This window comes from Rhea pennata, chromosome 28 (genome assembly GCF_028389875.1).
Source record: "Rhea pennata isolate bPtePen1 chromosome 28, bPtePen1.pri, whole genome shotgun sequence".
NCBI classification, from domain to species: Eukaryota; Metazoa; Chordata; class Aves; order Rheiformes; family Rheidae; genus Rhea; species Rhea pennata.
This window is the reverse complement of record NC_084690.1, coordinates 2,878,060-2,896,417: the sequence shown is the minus strand read 5'-3', so window position 1 is coordinate 2,896,417 and position 18,358 is coordinate 2,878,060. Positions and strand designations below refer to the sequence as shown.

The 18,358-nt window shown below is 38.4% G+C and overlaps 2 protein-coding genes across 2 annotated transcripts; both read right to left on the bottom strand.

Moving 5' to 3' along the window:
- Positions 1-2,945: 2,945 nt before the first annotated feature.
- GNRH1 (gonadotropin releasing hormone 1) lies at positions 2,946-5,911 on the bottom strand. The gene is made up of 3 exons (XM_062596919.1): positions 5,765-5,911; positions 5,000-5,095; positions 2,946-2,987 (listed from the first exon to the last, which is right to left on the bottom strand). Exons 1-3 carry the CDS (start codon positions 5,903-5,905, stop codon positions 2,946-2,948), a joined length of 279 nt encoding a protein of 92 aa, XP_062452903.1. The 5' UTR covers positions 5,906-5,911.
- A 3,028-nt stretch (positions 5,912-8,939) lies between these two features.
- KCTD9 (potassium channel tetramerization domain containing 9) lies at positions 8,940-18,232 on the bottom strand. The gene is made up of 12 exons (XM_062596758.1): positions 18,157-18,232; positions 17,065-17,186; positions 16,162-16,205; positions 15,886-15,982; positions 15,301-15,359; positions 14,605-14,733; positions 13,941-14,008; positions 13,742-13,837; positions 12,931-13,080; positions 12,442-12,547; positions 12,030-12,163; positions 8,940-11,221 (listed from the first exon to the last, which is right to left on the bottom strand). Exons 1-12 carry the CDS (start codon positions 18,202-18,204, stop codon positions 11,105-11,107), a joined length of 1,170 nt encoding a protein of 389 aa, XP_062452742.1. The 5' UTR covers positions 18,205-18,232; the 3' UTR covers positions 8,940-11,104.
- Positions 18,233-18,358: the final 126 nt, after the last annotated feature.

The following is an 18,358-nucleotide window of genomic DNA, read 5'->3' as shown; positions in this document are numbered from 1 at the left end:
CTCCTTTAAAAAGCAGTGAAGATGCTGTCTTACCATCTGCTCTTCCTTGCAATTGCACTGTCTCACCTTAGAGTTTTTCTTGATATGCTGTCTGCACAGCTCACGGTCTTCAGCTGGCCCAACAACAAAGGCAACAAGGAGACTGCTGTAGCTGAGACTTCACCTTTGTTAGAAGGAAAGTAACAACTGTTGGGTGGCTCAAGAGCAGAGGATGATGAGACTAACCCTCCCAAGATGTTTTGGGCATTTTCACTTGTAGATTCTCTATGCCAGAAAGGGACGTAAAAGTTGGGGGATTTGATGCTGGTGGTGATGAAGTGGTGGTCATGTTCTCAGCTGATAGAAGTCACCATAGCTTTCTTAGAGGTAAAAGCTGAAATTTCTATATTGTGCCTAAATGATTTAGGGGCTTTTTGCCATTTTTTGGGGGGGTGGTTGGTTGGGAATAAGTATCATCTTTTAAGTGGCAAATTTTTAAAAGCAGCTGGGCATTTAACTGTGTGAATAGGTGTGGGGCCTCCCTGATTCTGATGAAGTGGAGTTAAGTGCCAAGAGTCTTGTGAAAAATCCCACCAGACATCTTGAGTTTTTTTTTTTTTTCTTTTAAAGTATTGTGATTTTTTTAGGGATCAGGGCTTTTTTGCTACAGTACCTGCCTGAATTAAGTTTTGAGATTAAATTCTAGAGATGGTCTAAAGTCTCACTATTTAGTTTTCAGAATAAGAATCATCTTCCCACATTTCTTGAATGCTTTTGGAAATGTCATCTAAGATACTTTAAACTGCAGGGCTAAAAATGGGTGAAGAGGAACAGTCCATAGCAATGTCATTTCTGCATACCAGAAATTAAAGCAAACAGTAGCATTTCTACCGAGTTTGTAGAAATGAATAAAACAAGTCTGGAAATTAAATATCCAGTTTGCAGAGAAGACAAAATTTAATCCTATTTCATAGCCATGCTGTTCAAAGCTAGTGCTAAATTTCAAGTCTTAAAGGATTTTTCTTTTCAGAAATATGCTCAACACTTGTTTTATGGAGCTTTTAATTAAAATTTGTCATGCTGTGATAAATTCCTTTTAAAATGTTACAGGCTCTAATCCACATCAAGGGAAGAGAGAAGCAGACTGCTTTCTGTTTCAGTGGATTATTGGATTAGGAAAGGACACTGATTCCAGTGAGAACTGCTCTGTGATGTGCAATGTCAGAAAGTACAGTAATATTTATGTACCAGTTGTTGAGAGTCTGCATCTAATAACCTTCACACTATGCAGCCCAGTGTATGTTCTGCAGTGAGTGATTAACAGAAAGTTAGATTCATAAAGGCTCAAAATTTCTCTCCTTATTTATTTTATTTAATTGTAAATGAAAATGTTAAGATGTCTATAACTTAACTGCATTTTTATAGTTAAAACATTCCTGACCATTACTACTTCCTTTCTTCAACAACTTATTTTTAATTAAAAGCTTCTGTACCTTATATTTACTATTGTAGACCAAATTATCTGTTGGACCAGGGTGAGCATCAGAAACAAAGATTTATAAATAACGTGGTTCCACCGATGGCATGGCAGGACTTGGACTTTTCAAAAGCACGTGAGGTTCACGTAATTCTGCTCCTCTTAACTTTTCTATTAATGCTTGCAATGTATATTTAACTGCTTCTGACATTAACATACGTTTCCTAAATGGAGGTTTACTAGTATGTTATCTGGAAAATCTGCCCCCAGTTGATAAAGCCAGGTCATGCTAGTATCTGTGCCTGCATATCACAGTCTTTGAGGGATGCTTTCCAGGATGGCAGTATGGAAAATCAAGTTTGGTAAGCACCCTTAGGATAATGTGCATCTGCACAGTAGCAAGTACATGAAGGATTCACAAATGCTTGGAAAGAGAGGAGCTTAAAAAAAAAGTGGAAAAACTTGTTTGTATGGTATTTGACTGTTCGGATCTACAGTTGTTATTGAAAATACTGAATGTGCAAGTCTACATACTTTGAAACTGTTTTTCAGAAACATAGTCTCCAGTTTTTGTTTGTATTTATACAGAGATAAAGGCCTTCAGTACTTCTGAAACTCAGTCCTAATATGCACAGTATTAATTGATACAGTTTTTCACTGTTGGTATTGTAAAGCTTTAATGCTATGAGGCTTGGGACATGTTGTCTTGAATTCAGGAACATAGGGATGTTGTATATCATGCTATTGTGAATGTTTTGAGATCCTGGATGTGATGGTTTAATTAAAAACCCACCTCTAGAGGTATTTGCAAAATATCTTCTTTTCCTCTCTCTTCCTTTATTCTTCTGCAGTTGAAACATCAAAAAATACTGCTTTTAAACTGGCTCTGAAGGAGAAGTAGGAGCTAAGCTTTGGAAAGGGTATCTGCGTCTCCCTGGGTAAATAACATATGATTCAATAAGACTGTAAAGTAAGGTGTATAAATTTTTGTGTTTTTTAAAAATGTATTAACTATTGTAAAGTAAAGTTTGTAAATACCTTTTTAAAATAAATGTTTTTGAATGAAGTGGCAAAAAAAAAACTGTTAAAAATGTTCTTCATGCGTGGATTACTGAAATGCAAGTGGGATTACATTGCAACAGTAAGTTTATCTTTGATTATTACCATTGTATCCAGAGACTCTGATGAGATCAGACAGTGCCTCTGCCTGAGCATTGTCCCTACATGTGAAACAAAAACTATCGGGTCTGAGTTTTCCGTGCAGAGCATGACACAGATGTTGTTATGCTGATGAGTTCCTGCCACTGCGCTAGAAAGTGTTCTCTTACCTGTAAGCTAGTGTTCTACACAACAATATCTTCCACAATTTGCATGTAACTTCAGAATATTTATTCACATAATGCAATCGAAGCAGAGATCACCTTAGGAGGAATTGTTTTTAACATTGCTTTCAAATTTTACTCAGTTCATTGTTCCATTTGACTTCGGTTTAAATCTTCTTCTGGCTAGCTTCTCTTTCAATGAGGCTTGCCTGTAAACACACATTATATACTTTATTTAGGAGGAAAAAAGTTACTTTGATGGAATCTCAAAGCCTGATCAGATGCTGAAATGTTCGTATTATGATCTTGATTGGAAGGACAGTTACGATGACATAAAACTGACCCGACATGATCTCCATGCCACCTGCCTGTGGATCTGAACATAGTGTAATGTAACAGACTCTTGTAGTAACCCTTTTTATCCCAAAGTGCATGAGCAGCTTTACATCTGTTAATAGGCCCACCACTATAGCAGTTCTTGGAGTACAACCCAACAGCTGTTGAACAGTAGGTTGTGACAGCAGTTTAGGACAAGAAGCATGAGTTTATACAAAGCATCAGCATGTAAAATGTCTCTGCGAGCTCAGCAGTTGGCCAGAGACAAGAAAGATGTGCTTGCAGAAGTGTTAAAGGGTTATTAGTGTGGGACAGTTACTGTGTTAGTGTTCCATGGCAAACCTTGTAGGGAAAGGGGAAACATGTTCTTATATCACATCCTACTGGATCTGGTCTTCTACCGGAATTTTTGTTTACATTTTTGTCTCTGAGTTGATAGGTGGAGATGTTTTAATAGAAATACTCCCTGAATATACTTTTTCCTTCTGTCTCTTAGCTAGGTGTATCTTTATTTGCACACACTATTAGCTTCTCCAGGAAATGATGAAGTTAAGTTGAAAATTTTTTCCATGGGGTGGACCATTTCCTAACACTTCCCCTCTTATTGCATAACATTCTTGTAGCAACTCCAGGAATGCGTTACACTGAAAAAGCTGCATCTGGAAAAGTTTTAATTGGTTTTCACTGTCATTAAGCAGTTAAAAATGAGAAAGTCACATGATTCAGTATATGTTATAGGAGTAAGAGATACAAAATAAGTCTTAAACCTCTGTATCGAGCACTTTTACGCTTATTGTGCACAGTTACCAGAATTTCCAACCAGCAAACCTAAACATCCAATTGGGAAACCTTCAGCTCTGCAAAGGAAAGCCAAGTTTCCCTAAGTGAGCAAAAGATATCAAAGAACTCGTCTGAAATATTCTGACAATTTTTCTGGTAGCTCTTCCTTTCCTAATATAGTCTCTTGCAATTAAAAAAAAAAAAAAAAAAGTGTAAACATTTTAAGTTACTGTTAGCTCTTCATATTGCCAATAGTGCAATTGGAAGCCAGAGATACAGATGAATGGCCTATCATAATATGTGCAGTACAAACATGATAGAAGAATTAAAGATGATCTTAAAAAAAAAATTAAATAATTTGTGCATGAAAATCTAATTGAAGTTAAACTTCAGTCAGCTCTAGCATGTTTGAGTTTGAGCCTTTGTTCAGATCAGCCTTTCCTCAGTGGAAGGCAAGAGCGAGTATACAGGGTTTTATTATTATTATTTTGCTTCAAAAATGATGTAGAGATGGTGGAGTGTCTCAATTTTTTGAAGCAGCTCAGAGTCACTTCCCAGCAAGTGGTGAGCATCTGCCCTAGCTAAGGTGTTATATATTAATTAAAGAGCATATTTTTGCTTGAGTGTTGCTTTTGTGGCAGTTAGTCTGTACACAGTCTCCACTGTCACTGCATTAGAGCATCTAATGGAAAATACATTTTCCAGTCTAGGGACCTTGGGAGCAGCAGCTTCCATATGGCCTTATCCTTCAGCTGGCAAAGTGTGCCTTTGAAGTTTAGCATCTGTGAATGTTGCAAAGATTTGGATTGAAGGTAGAACATATTTCACTGCTTTTATTTTTTTGTTTTTAATTTGGTGAGTAATGACATTACTAGAATGAGAGCATTGAGAATGATGCAGTCCTCTTTCTTGGATTGTGATTCTGAGGTACTTGATAATAATGAATATAATAAAGGAAAAGTCAGTATTGCATGTATGAACTAAACTTGGATGCCTTTTCTTCCCCCTCCACCCCTTTTCCTTCCCCCTCCACTGCTTTTCCTACCCCTTTCCAGCCTGAGACAGTCCCTTAATTTTTGCGTAGTGCTAAACAAACGTTACTTACCAGGGCTCCCTTCAGATCACTAAACCTGGAATGCTGATGGGGGCCTGGGCACTCGGTCTTCTGCATTTCCTCCAGTTTTTCCATTTTGTTTTCAGTCTGAATTGGGAAAGAATATAGCTTTCATGAAAGGAGATTCTTCCTCTAAGGCAAGCACACCCTGCTTACAGATGAAGATGAAACTGCTGCACTTTACAATTTAAATTCACCTCTTCATAACCGCTATTGCTGTGTTACGGTAAATTTAAAATTATGATGTAGGAATTGCTATTTTGAGGGACTACAGATGAAGCAATGGAGTATTAGAAAGCATGGAAAAACAGTGGTGGATGGAGCTTTTCACATCTGCCTTATCACTTGAATACTTCATCTAAGTAGTTACTGTCTAATTAGTTACCATGTGGCAGCTGCTCATCGCTACATTCACACTGAAGTGGATGGATGTAGTCATGAAACAGCCACTAAGAATATTGGCTGAAAATATGGAGATGGTGAATTCAGGTTTAATTTGGAATTAGAACTTCCATCTTGCAGGCTGCCCAAGCTATCTGTGTGTAATACCCGGCACAGATCTTGTCAAATGTCGTCTTTCCCTAAACCGCATCACTCCTAGCTTTCCAATTAATAAAGAATTGTATATATATAATATATACACGTACAGCAAAACCTATTTCATTTCTGATCCTGTCATGGTTGTCTTGCTTGTATTCTGTACACATAAGGTATCCTAGTTAGAAGGATAAGGTTGATTCAAAATCTAGAACTTACCTCTTGGAATGATTCCACCAGATTTTCGGCACTCCTTTTCCCTCCCGGTTGTAGGCCGTAAGACCAGTGTTGAGCCAAGCAGATTTCCACAGCTGCGATAAGCAGGACGATGCTGACTAAGATCTTCCTAGACTTCTCCATTCTGTGAGAGAGCAAAACACCTTTCCTATCGTACTGGCGTTATAGGTCAATTTTTATCTTACAGAATCATGAAAATGTTACATTTCTGCAGCGACTCTTCAGTTCTGATCTTCAGCCTTCCAGTGATATTATGCCAACATGTGAGACCCTGCTGAATTTTGAGCCCTTCAGAATGTGATTAGCCCGTTATCAAGAAACTGATATCTGAAAAAATTGAATGTAGCTCTAAATTAGTTTTTTTAAACACCCTTTCAGAATTTTGGGAGAGCTGGGAACTTGAAGGCTTAGTGAAAGTCCCTGCTGATATTTAACAAATATGTTCAGTTTAGCCAGTTCTAATGTCCCAACTCTTTATGCTCTTTGCACTCTCTTCCAATGCAAGTTACTTCTAATACAAGCATCTGTAAGGACTAAGTAAAATAGGATGTAATGTGTTGTTCCAGCATATTACCTGCTTGATGAAAGAAGCTGCAGAATTGCTCCAGCTCCTCCTCTTTAGAAAAGGTCTTGCATGTTATCCTTGTTATCTCCCTTTTTATATACAGCCACCTCACCACCAAAGCTTTCACAGCAGGTAACTTCATCTAATTCTATCTTACGGACTGCAATTTTCTTCTTAAATTTGCAGTAATGCAGCAGAAGTAAAAAGTACGTAATTGGACACACACACACCCCCACTATAGCTGTTAAATTCAACTTTTTTCTCTAAAGCCCATAAAGGTAACAGCTGACCAAGCTGACTGCTGTTGCCCCAGGGAAAACATGCAAACTTTCCTTTCAATGGCTTCTAATTTTTAATTTTTTTTAATTGCTTGAATTTGTTGAGAGAGGCTTTCAGCACAGAGCAGTTGAAACAGGAAGATTTCAATTTAGTCTCTCTATGTCAAGCCTGAAGGAAACACAGTCCTTTGGTACGTAAACAAGAGCCTAAGTTTGCACAAGTGCATGGAACATTTTGCATGCCCCTTTGAAAGTCCAGCCCAAAAATATTTTTAAAATGCCTTCATAGTCTTTGATCTGTAAACTGAAAATTGGTGTTAAATAGATCTAATAGACAAGTAGAGTAGATTGAAAACATGCTGGGGAAGGGATCTCTTTCTTTTTGTTACAACGAATGAGGCCTCTTTCATGAATAGTGTTCCCAGACACTAACATTTTATGTATATGTAATATTATATATGGGTGTATATATAGGTGTTTTTGGAGCTTTTGGAGAGTTAATGCACTGCAGGTTTTTTTGAAGAGGTTGGTAGCCACTTGTATTGAGTTAAACTCAGTAACTTGGTGGAAATCTGATTTTTCTTATCTTGGCAGCTATTTTGACATGTATGACCATTTTATGTGCAACTGAATGTATCATCGCATAATATATGATAATACACGAATGTAACATGTTTAGTAGTCTTTTAACATTTCCTTCCCTGATGGGGGTCTCCCTCATGACTTCTTTCAAATTAATGGATTAAAGAATAAGTAAATAATTTAAGGAGGATTAAGTGACTAGCAAAAAGTAATTCTTCCTGTTCTAATGCAACATCACAGCAAGACTAGCCAACATTTAATTTCAGCTGATAAAACTGATCAAGCTGTGAAAATGGCTTGTTTCCATTCGGAAAATGTTATTTCAGGTTGGGCATTCACTTTATAAGGGAGATTTTCCTGTGATAGTTTTAAGGCTACTTCCTTCTCTGATTAGCCTACCAAAATTTAAGGTTACTTAAGGGTAAATAGAAGATTTTGCTCATCCTGAAGGATAAGGGTCCTGCTTAGCGCAGTAATTGCACTTGTTCTTAACCCACCAGGTTAAGCTACATCTACTGACAGTCTACCCTTAACATCTCTCAACAGCATGTTCCTATGTCTTCTCTTGGACTGTAGACTGCCGTCAGAAGTTACATAGAAAAGCTGGGAGGTTAAGAAAAAGATAACTATTATTTTTGGTTTATTACTTGTACGGCAAAGCAACCCACAAATACTTTTACAGCCTTGCATAATGGAAACCAACTAGCTGTGCTCAGACTTTGGCACAGGCGAGTCCAAATGGAAGTCTGATCCAAGGTCTGGGAGTGTTTCAGTCTGGGTATGTCAGAGAGGTGCTAGCTTTATGTTGTCCAAAAAAAAAAAAAAAAAAAAAAGTGCAAAACAGGGTTTAGAGTATGACCTCTCTTTACTTTTCAGAGACTTGAAAATATGGTTGAGGTAGACTTTTCAGATGAGTTCAGACCTTCAAGTGCACTGGATTCTTCTGTTCTCAGGAAGAGCAATTGTAATGCCTGGCACCACAGTTCATTTAGGTTAGTAAATGAAAGCTTAAAAGCTGTTTGGAAGATCTGGGTTTGTGTTTTTCGGTTCCAAGAATCAAGCTCTCTCCTCTGAGAAGTGCTGGAAAGCCATATCCCAACAAAGTCATTCTCTTATCTTTCAGAGAGCGTTCCCAAGCCAGAGGTGCACTGTATTTAAGACAGTGCAATAAGAATTAGATTTTCACTAAGTGGTGCTTAATGACTTCTGACTCCAAAAATTTATTAAGCAAGTATGATGGGTGGGTACAAAGCAAATCTGAAAAGTGTTGCAGATGAATGAGAAGTCAAAACACCATAGAAAATGTCATTTTAAAGTTCTGGAAGTGAATGAATCAGAAATATCACAGCAGTTGCCACAACAAGGTACTTTACCTGTTTTTCTGACAAATAAGCTTTCAGTATGAAAGCAAAAATAGTTCTTTGGCTTTCTGCCCAAGCACACATTGCCTGTGCAGAAATAAAGATTTCTGAAACTCAGTCTTTTCACAAAATTAATAGTGAAGCATGGATAGTTCCCAGTTTACAGCAAGTAGTCCTTTTAAGAAAGCATTGGTTATACACAAATACAGGCTAAGGTGACAGTCAAGGACTCATGAAAGGCAAATACCAACTTCAGCTACAAAATATCTTAACTTTGTATACAAAGAAATGCACCAGCTATCAAATTTGCCATTCTTATTTGACTATTAGAGGAAGGACATCAAATTTTTTAAATCAAGAACACAAAAACATTTTTATATTTTACACTTTTATTAATGCAGTTTAAATTAAGCAGGAACCTGCAATTTCTGAATAGGCCACTTTAGGCTTGTCATACAGCTTTGTCATAGGAAAAGAGGTACCTTAAATTTGTATGTGAATGAACAATGTCACATGCTGTGATTATTCAAAACATAGTGCTTCAGTGAAAGTTCAAATATATTTTATACACAGTGATTATGAAAATAGATTTTTTCCATACAATATTTTATTTCTGCCAGCTACAAAATATGATAAAGAAAAATAAGTCATTTATTTCTCTAGCCCTAGGAATCTTTTCCCTCTACAACATACACACCGCTCTTAATGAAAGTGATGATGTGGAAGAAAAGACTCCAGAAATCCCAATGAAACATTTCCCTTGAACATACAGATGTATTTTACCAAGGACCCAGTGTTGTCTTAGATCAGGAGGCCTGGAAATCTGAAAACAACAAGAACAATTCTGAACCACACGGCTGTGGAATTTTGAATCCCAGCAGTTCACATGATATGCCTGAGTCAACCCAACTTGAAAATAAGGGAGAATCCTGCAATTCCCCCATAGAAATCATATATTGTTCTTAAACTAATGTTTCTAGATTAATGGCAAAGCAGCATTTTCTTAGTTACTATTCAGCCAATACAACTTCTGTTCAGAGGGCAGTAAACCTATACTGCAAGAAGTAAAAGGCAACCCACTGAAGTAGCTGTGGAAATTCAAACCACTGCTAACAGTGTCACAGTCTTAAGTGTTAGGATACACTTGTTCTTAACTTCCAGTAATAGCTGTACTTCCTTAGATTCAAGGTTAGTTTCAACTTTGGGGTATCTTGAGTAAGCATCTGAGGTAAGAGTTCTTGATGCACCTTTTTTTTGGTATAGTTTCTTCATGTGCTTTTTGATTGTGTGTAAAATAAAAGTTGTTAGATGAAAGCTCCTAGATTGATACTACAGTGGGAATAGCTTATTAAATGAAGTGCACTACTTTCTGCACTGCAGAAGTCATGCAGTTCCCCATTTGTTCACAAGTAAAGCAGTTGTAAAAAGGGGCTTTTCCCCCATGCAAGAGGCTTCCACAGCAACTTTAAGCAGGCCTGAAGAGGAATATAAGATTTGGCTGACAAAGGGTTATTATGCCCATGCTTTCAAGGATTCAGTGTGCATGTGTATTTGCATAGTACATTGAGGGAAGCAGGTGCCATTCATCCATATAGTGGAACAATGACAGGGAGGAAGCCGTACATGCTGTGGCCCCACTGCTTATCTCTACTTTGGTGACAGTAGATTATTTTATTCTATTTACATTTACATTTAATTGCCCACTAAGAACAAAAAAAATCTAGAGGTACTCAAGCTTGGGAGTGGCAAGGATATTTGAGAGCAATAGTATTTTTCTCACCAGGTATGATAATGCAATTCCACACTAATTTGGAAAGGATTTTAAAAAGCCATCCAATTTTTGAACAGGGTTATTTTAGTTATAACAATCTGCTGTGTATATAAAGGTTTGCTTTTTTAAAATGCAATCTCTTCAGTGGAAGAGACTTCCACTGTGCATTTTAGAACATGATAGAGCTGTTCTATACCTGAATACAAACTACAAGGCAATACATTACTCATGACTACTGTTAACTACTGTTTTCACCTCAAAAGAGTACCTGAAAGTGTCCTGTGGACATTGTCTCAACCACATTTGTCATTTAATACATTGTGCATGAATGAAGAAACTAACTGTAGATAAACTAATCTAACTGTAAACCTCAACTTTTTTTTGCTACTATACATGAATAACATTTTCTATTTATATTGCAGCTACAGATTTAATAAATAGAATTGCATATATTGTGCTTTATAAATTAAAATGCATTCCAAAGTGAGGCAATGCTAAACAATGAATCTATAAAAAAAATAAAGCCACACATTCTGGTTCTAGAACCAGCCCACTTCCTCACTCTATTCACAAAGGCAGAAACCGCATCTATTTCTCTCTTAAATAAAAGTTCCTTCCTCTAAAAGTGATCAGAGAAGAGTTTACTTAGGCACTACTGCAAATATAAGTTGTCTAATAAACATTGCTTCTAACTTAATAAGGGGAGCAGGTGAACAAAGTCACAATAAGTGTTTTGATTGCTTCTTCTATAGCAAGTGCTCTTCCCTATCTAACACTCTGAGACATGTGCAAAGGTGTCAGCATCTCTTCAAAGATAGCTCCTTTTACATTAGATCCCCTCAAATTAGCCTCTTGTAGATCACAACCCGACAGGTCACAGTTCTAAAGGATAAAAGAAAAAATATGCATTAGTTGAAGTATACTCAACTTAATTCAAAATTTTACCTTAAATATGTTTATACAGAAAACATGTACACTACCATTAATTTCAACCTCTTGTTGTCTATCGTTCTAATTCAGCGTTTTAGTTATTTCTCGTAAGAGAGTTATTTGGCTTTTCACAATAACAACTGGACTTATTTTTAAGTTGTTAAACTTATGCTCTTCATAACAAATTATCTTACAGGAGTTACTAATACATGCTGAAAAAGCTACAAAGAAGCTGCCTCTTGCAATCTCAACAGTTATTACTCTGAATACTTACTTGAAGAACAGCCATGTAAATAGCTCGCAAAATGAGCTAGTGTGCCCTTTTACTAGCAAATAGAGATGGTGGTGTATATGACATTCCAACAGTCAGGTAAGATTCTCTCGTTACTCTACAAAAGCTATCCCAGCAGAAAAAACAAAGCCCAAGTAATGGCATTTCTCTTCAGTGATGGCATGAGCTAACATTAACAGTTAAGTCTAATAGTATTTCCATGCATCACTTTTGAGAAGATACAAGCCATTCCTGTGCCTTTGTGGAGCTGACAAAACCAAGACTTTAGAGACTACCAATCTTCCACATTGAGGCAGGAATGAAATGTGATTCCCCAGATCATCCATATCTCACTAAGACTAATGAAAAGCCAATCTATTTTCCTTAAATACTTACACATTATGACCAGTCTGACTCCAGAAAACTCAGTTAAAAGCCAGCAATCCCTAAAATTTTATCGATTAGTGTATGAAATGAATCATAACTCACTTCCAAATCAGTTCCTGCCAAAGTTGCTCCTCTAAGATTACAGTTTTTTAGTTTTGCATTTTTCAGTGTTGCAACTCTTAGATTAATTCCTGTCATTTGACTGCCTTCCATGTCAACACCTTTCAAGTTAGCCCCTAGAATATACAAAGAACAGTTTTATGAGAAAGAACAGTCAGAGACTCTAACTCCAAAAATGCTTGCTCAGACCCATGTAAATTAATAGAGGTCAGGGCAGATCTTAGGGTTTAATGATTGTACAGTCACACACTCTATCCCATATTTGGGGCATCTTCTCATGAAAAGATGGATTGCACAAACCATGGCTGAATCTTTTACATGCCATATAGATTTCCTTTATTTAAAAACATTTGTTCAGTTTCCACACACTAGCTAATAGACAAAGCCTTCTTACCTTCCAAATTAGCTTTAAGGCCTGATGGATCTTCAAAATTGCACCCTTTTAGAGATGCTCCTTCTGCATTGGAGCACAGCATCTTTACCCCCTGGAGGTTTGCACACTGATAAGAGACAGATATATCATTGACATTTATAAAAATGCAAAGATTAACAATACCAAAGATTATCAGATTATAGTCTTCATTTCTCTTTATGCAGTGAATCTTATTAAAAGCACAGAACAGCCTTGATACTGGGAGGCAGCGTAAGTACCTGCTATACTACTACTTCTCAATCTTTTAAGGAGGCAGGAAATTCTTTCCCAATGCCTTTTTTTAATTAAAAAACCACTTTTCTAGCTTTTTGAAGAAAAGTCTTTGAATTGACCTAGTTGGAACAAGTCAATAAAACAAAACTACAGATGTTTTACACTTACATTTCTTTCAATTCCTCTTTCCTTAAAAAAAAGGAACTAAAGGACAGCCCAAAACACAACAATTCTTACATCAAGCACTGATCCAGAGAGGTCAGCTCTTTCAAGATTGGCGCAGCATAAGTTGGCATGTGCTAGGTTGCAACGGCTTAGGTTAGCCATCTTGAAGTTTATGTATCGAAGATCTAGACGGGAAAGATCCGCTCCACTAAAATTGAGACCCTTAAAAAAAAGACAGTTACAGAAGATGAAGGTTATATTGCAGCTGTAATTCTCTTAATTTTGGTTTCAGAGCTACATTTCAATACTTACTCTTTAGCTGTAACATTTACTTTCTACAACACTCTTCTCATTCACACAGAATAATAGTACACAGGATACAGAATTCCTGGAGCATTTGGTACACCAGACTTATTCTTACTATCCATCTCAGAAGACTTTGCCCCCCACATAAAAAGTGCTCACATGCAAAAGACTGGAAAGCTTATATGCTCATTATATTTAAATTCAGATCTTCAAGGTGCAAAAATATGAGGCACCTCAAGTCAAACCTAACTAGAATTCTGCCACATAAAACTAATGTGCTGTAAATGCAAACACTGATAATGCAAATATTATCAAGCACTGTCTTTGCTAGTCCACTTTACATTTAAGTAACAGCTTAACAAATTGCTGCTCCAAGAAGCCATTATTCTAAAGGAAAGCACCCCAAACAGCACATTTTAATTGCACATTAAGGTCACTCTGCCATAGCTTGGAATAAAAGCTCAACTAAGAAGAGGAGAAAGAACACGTATGGCTTGAATTTCATGTTTTTTGTCACATGATGTGGGCAGGACATATCCCAATACTACAGGTCAAGACAAAGTTTGCATTTTCTCACCTGACATCGCAGCTCAGACTTGGTCGGAGTTGCCAGCAGGAATCTGACAAACTCCTTTCGAGAAATAGGAGAATGATCCTCAGCTGGCTGCGAATTCTGTTGGGAGAGTGGTTTAAAAACTAACATGGACAGGACTAAAAATATAAATTTCCTAGAAGAACAGAACATGTGCAGTCACATACAAAAGAAAATAAGTTACCTTAATAGCTATTTCTAGATGTTCGATTAATGAATCAATACCAAAAAATCTGGCTTCTTCCAAAACACCTAACAAAAGAAAGCAGCGTTCACTGTTTACAACAAGTAGACATTAAACAAAATAACATTCTTCTCTTACTGGAAAGGACTGTGTACAGTCACACCAAGAACATTAGGTTAACCCATCCTTTCTATTGCAAGAGGATGAATTCAACAGATTTTCACTTCTTACAGCTTTATACTTTAGCTGCATTCACAAAGATGGATGAATCACTTGCTGAAGTTTAAGGAGTCTCTAAGAAATGCATAAGCTAATAAAACTGTCAAGTACATGCATTGTTATTAGCTGCAACTGGGTAAAGTTGGCTTGCTTTTAGCTAAAAGGAAAAAAATAACTCTGATAGGGTATTTCCAATGCCAGCAGACAGCAAATCCAAAATTACAGCCATGAATTAATTCAATATGGAGAGTTTTTAAAGCTCTCAGGATAAATAAGTTTAAACAGTGTATCTTCATTAAACCAAATGTGGAATTGAACTGAGAATAAAACACACCAAGTCTTTAAGTGAACATATAGAAGTCCCACTGGTTTTATCATGATCATCTGAAGGCAAAGTTCAACTTCTGAAGCAAAACAATTTAGGAGTCGTACAGGTAATACCTACCTAGCAAATTAATGCCATCATTTACAATGAGCTGTCCATGACGCAAATAGTTCAGGATTGGCTCAAAATACTCTGGACTGCGGTCAATTAGGAATGCTCCTCTATGATCTTGCTTATTTCCCCAAGCATCTGTTTCCACAAAATACAAATAGAGTTAAATTTGATGTATTAACAGAACAGCATTTGCTTCAGTATTGAATTGCTACTACCATAGGGTCCTGGATTATGATGACACATTTCACTTTAAAGGGCATTTCATTAGAGAAAAAGGAAAATAAGAGCAGGGGAAAAAAATCACCTTAAAAATCTCTCTTCTACTCTATACATAAACTAAAACAATTTATCACTGGTCTAAGAACCACTGCTAGAATAAAAGCAATGTTAAAATTTTAGTCTGCCCCTGCTTCTAAAGACTGTTTTGTACTATGTTTGCCAACTGATTCTCTTGACTACTATTAACAAAGCTGTGCAAGGTGCAAGAAAAAGAAAATCCAATACCAAAATAAAACCCCAAAGCATTTATTACGGGTGGAAATTATATTCTCAGTTTGTGAGATGTCTGATAAACATCACACAGGCATTGGAGAAATAAATTATATGGTCTGTTTTGATATTTTAACATACAAGAGTTTTACCTTCTTAGTGTCTTTTGCTAAGTCCTAGGTTAAAAGTTAGAGCTTATTTCAATACACTAACCTTTATCCTTAAACATATGAGCCAACATACTGTCAGGTTCCTTATTGACCAAAGTGCTCCTAGAAAATAAAGGCAGCACAACTTTATTTTTCAAATGGAATGTTTTGTTCAAACACACGCTCGCTGGTTAGAGCGTACTTCCTCCGCTTGGCAGCTTGCAGGTAATAATGGTACATGATATGCATTCTAACAGCTACAATGCTAGACTGATTTAATTTCATATAATACAGTAAAGAAATCAGTTTACTAGGTCAGAAGCGTAAGTATTGTAAAGGTATCTCTAATACAACGCACACAGTTAACTGCAATATTCCAAGGATAATTCCAGGCCTGTTCAGGCTTTTCATCAGTTTTATTTCACATGTAAATTGTTAAAGAACTACACTGCTGCAAAACTATAGTAGCAAATATGTAATCCAGAGAAAGCTGCAGAAGTCAAAGCCCCCTGCCCCATACAAAGTGATTTTGCTAATTCATGAGCATCTGAAGCCTCACAAAATGAATGTACACTAAGGACAAGCTACCATAACTACTTTATTGAAATCAAGTCCTTTCAGAATAAAACCAAACTAGTTTTACTTTTACCGTGTAGTTGTAAAGTATCGGCCTCCAACATTGAGCGTTAACCAATCTGTGTGTGATCCTGTTAGTTCTTCATGAGGCCTCATATCAGTCTGAGGATCTAAACAAGTGAGAAGAATACAGTAATCACTAGAAGAATTGTGAATATTTTTGAATCCTCCATATGGTAAAGATCTCTTTTGAAAAATACCAGAAAAGAAAGTTTTAGATTTACATTAAAACAAAATAAACCCTCTTTTTTAAGCAAAATATTAAAACATAGGAATTACACATACTTACCAATGAATGGTTCCCCTTCACAGACAAACAAGACATCATCATCTCTGCAAGGGGAAGGGAAGAAAAAAAACAGAAAAATCATTAACCATACTTTTTTGTTCTTTTATGTAAGTAACAGTGGGCTCACCTCCTGATTAGTCTCAGGTAAAGAATAATCAGTTGCCATTAGTTAGAAGTTCAGTATCTAATTTTTATCCTAACCTTGCAGGTTCCAGCAGAGCTTAATACTATCAACTTCACCAGAGATGCTGACACCTACATGTACGAACCTGGTAAGAATCACCTACTTACTTGGCCAGTTAAACGGTACACAATAGTTGCTTTAACCCCTACTCTGGGAGGGTTTTTTTGGGTTTGCTTGTTTGTTCTTTTATGAAGTTAATGCAATGCTACAGTTTGTCTGCCTATTCTAAAACCCTCGCATAAAGGTTTTTAGGCTATCACAGAATCATAGAATGGTAACGTTGGAAGGGACCTGTAGAGATCATCTAGTCCAACTCTCAGGGTAGCCCATATGGGGATTGAACCCACAACCTTGGCATTAGCAGTACCATGCTCTAACCAACCAAGCTAAACCTGCCCCAAAATCTCATCAGTTTAGCAAAAACAAGAATGACATATGCAAGACTAGAATAGTGGGATGCTCCTGGTATATACATTGTACTGTGGATCAGCACAAAGTGATGTTAAATGCCATAAAATGCAGCTTGGATCAATTTCTGACTTATGCTCTAAAGTTTATGAGAGAGTTATTTTCCTTGGGGCATAAAAGGACCTCTGGCATATTGTTTAGAAATGATGAGATGATTTTAAAGAAAGTACTAATTGCTGATTAAGGTCAGAGGATTAATAAAATATTGTCTTAATCCTCATCCCTGGTAAGTTTTATTGGACAAGTCTTACCTAATCAAGGCGATATCATCAATGAGTCCACCTTTTCCATTGTAAACACTAGTTGCTTTTATGCCAAGCTTATTACTAGCCACAGACAGCAAGTCTGATAAAGTCCCATACACAGCTACAACCTGTGAAAGAAAAGATAGCTAGGTATAGACACTGTGCAGGTATGGTTTCTGTCATTTCAGACTAGTAAGCTATCAGTGTCTTCTTACTGAGGAGAGGAAGATATATTTGCACCTTTCCTTAAGGAAACAGGGTCAACTGATACAAGAAACATAATTCCCTTAAAATGGGGTGACCTACACATCTCTCAGCCAAGACTCAACATGCAGAAGTGGTTGCAAGGGTAAAAGAACGCCTCTCAGCACTGCAGCAATCTTATGACTCAGGTGCTTATTTCTCTAAGGAAATCACAGATTACATTTAGCAGGACTGCGTAGTGGGGCCATTTCCTATTCTGCCCGTGTAGTGGCTGAAACTTGAGCTACGTTCGCTCTTGAGACTAGACAGGTTTTAACAAGAGGGAAAAGTTTAAGCGAGGTTATGTGCTGGCCGGCCAACAGAAAGCGTTCACACGCAGCACCGGCGGCTGGGCCCGGCCGGTGCCGCAGGCCCTGTTCGGTGGCGTTTCCTCCAGGCAGGATCGAGGACTAAGGCGTCCCCGGCTCAGGCGGCCGACTCACCGAGGACAGCTTCTCAAGCAGCCCGCGGGACTCGCTTCACATCCTTCCCGCTGCCGCCCGCAACGGCGGCGCCTGCAGAGCGACGGCAGCCCGCAGGCGCCCGGCCCCGCGGAGCAACGGCAGCAGGCGGGTCCCGGCTGCCCGGCACGAACGCCGGGACGCGCCGCAGGGACGCGAGCGGAGTCCCCGCGGCTCCGAAGGCCGCGCGGGCTTCCGCGGGCGTGCGGCGGCCCGAGGACCGGGCCCCAACGGGGACAAACCGGGCGCCCGGCGAGCCGCGCCGGAGGGGGAAGAGGGGCGAGGCTAGGGGCGAGTCCCGCGCCGCGGCCCCGGCACCCCGCGCCGGGAAGGGAAGGGAGGGAAGGGAAGGCCGCTGTGCCGTGCCGTGCCGAGCCGCGCCGCCGCCCCTCACCTTCCCGTTCCGCGGGCTGCCGTTAACGAACAGCGTGACCCGCCTCATGCTGCTGCACCGGCGGCGCCCCGCTCCTCCGGCCGCACCCGGAAGGCAGCACCCGCTAACCGACGCGAGCCGTGACCAATCAGGGCTGTGCCCGCTGCCCAATAAGAAGCAGAAGAGGGGCAGTGGGTTGGGCGGGGATGAGCCAATGGGAGAG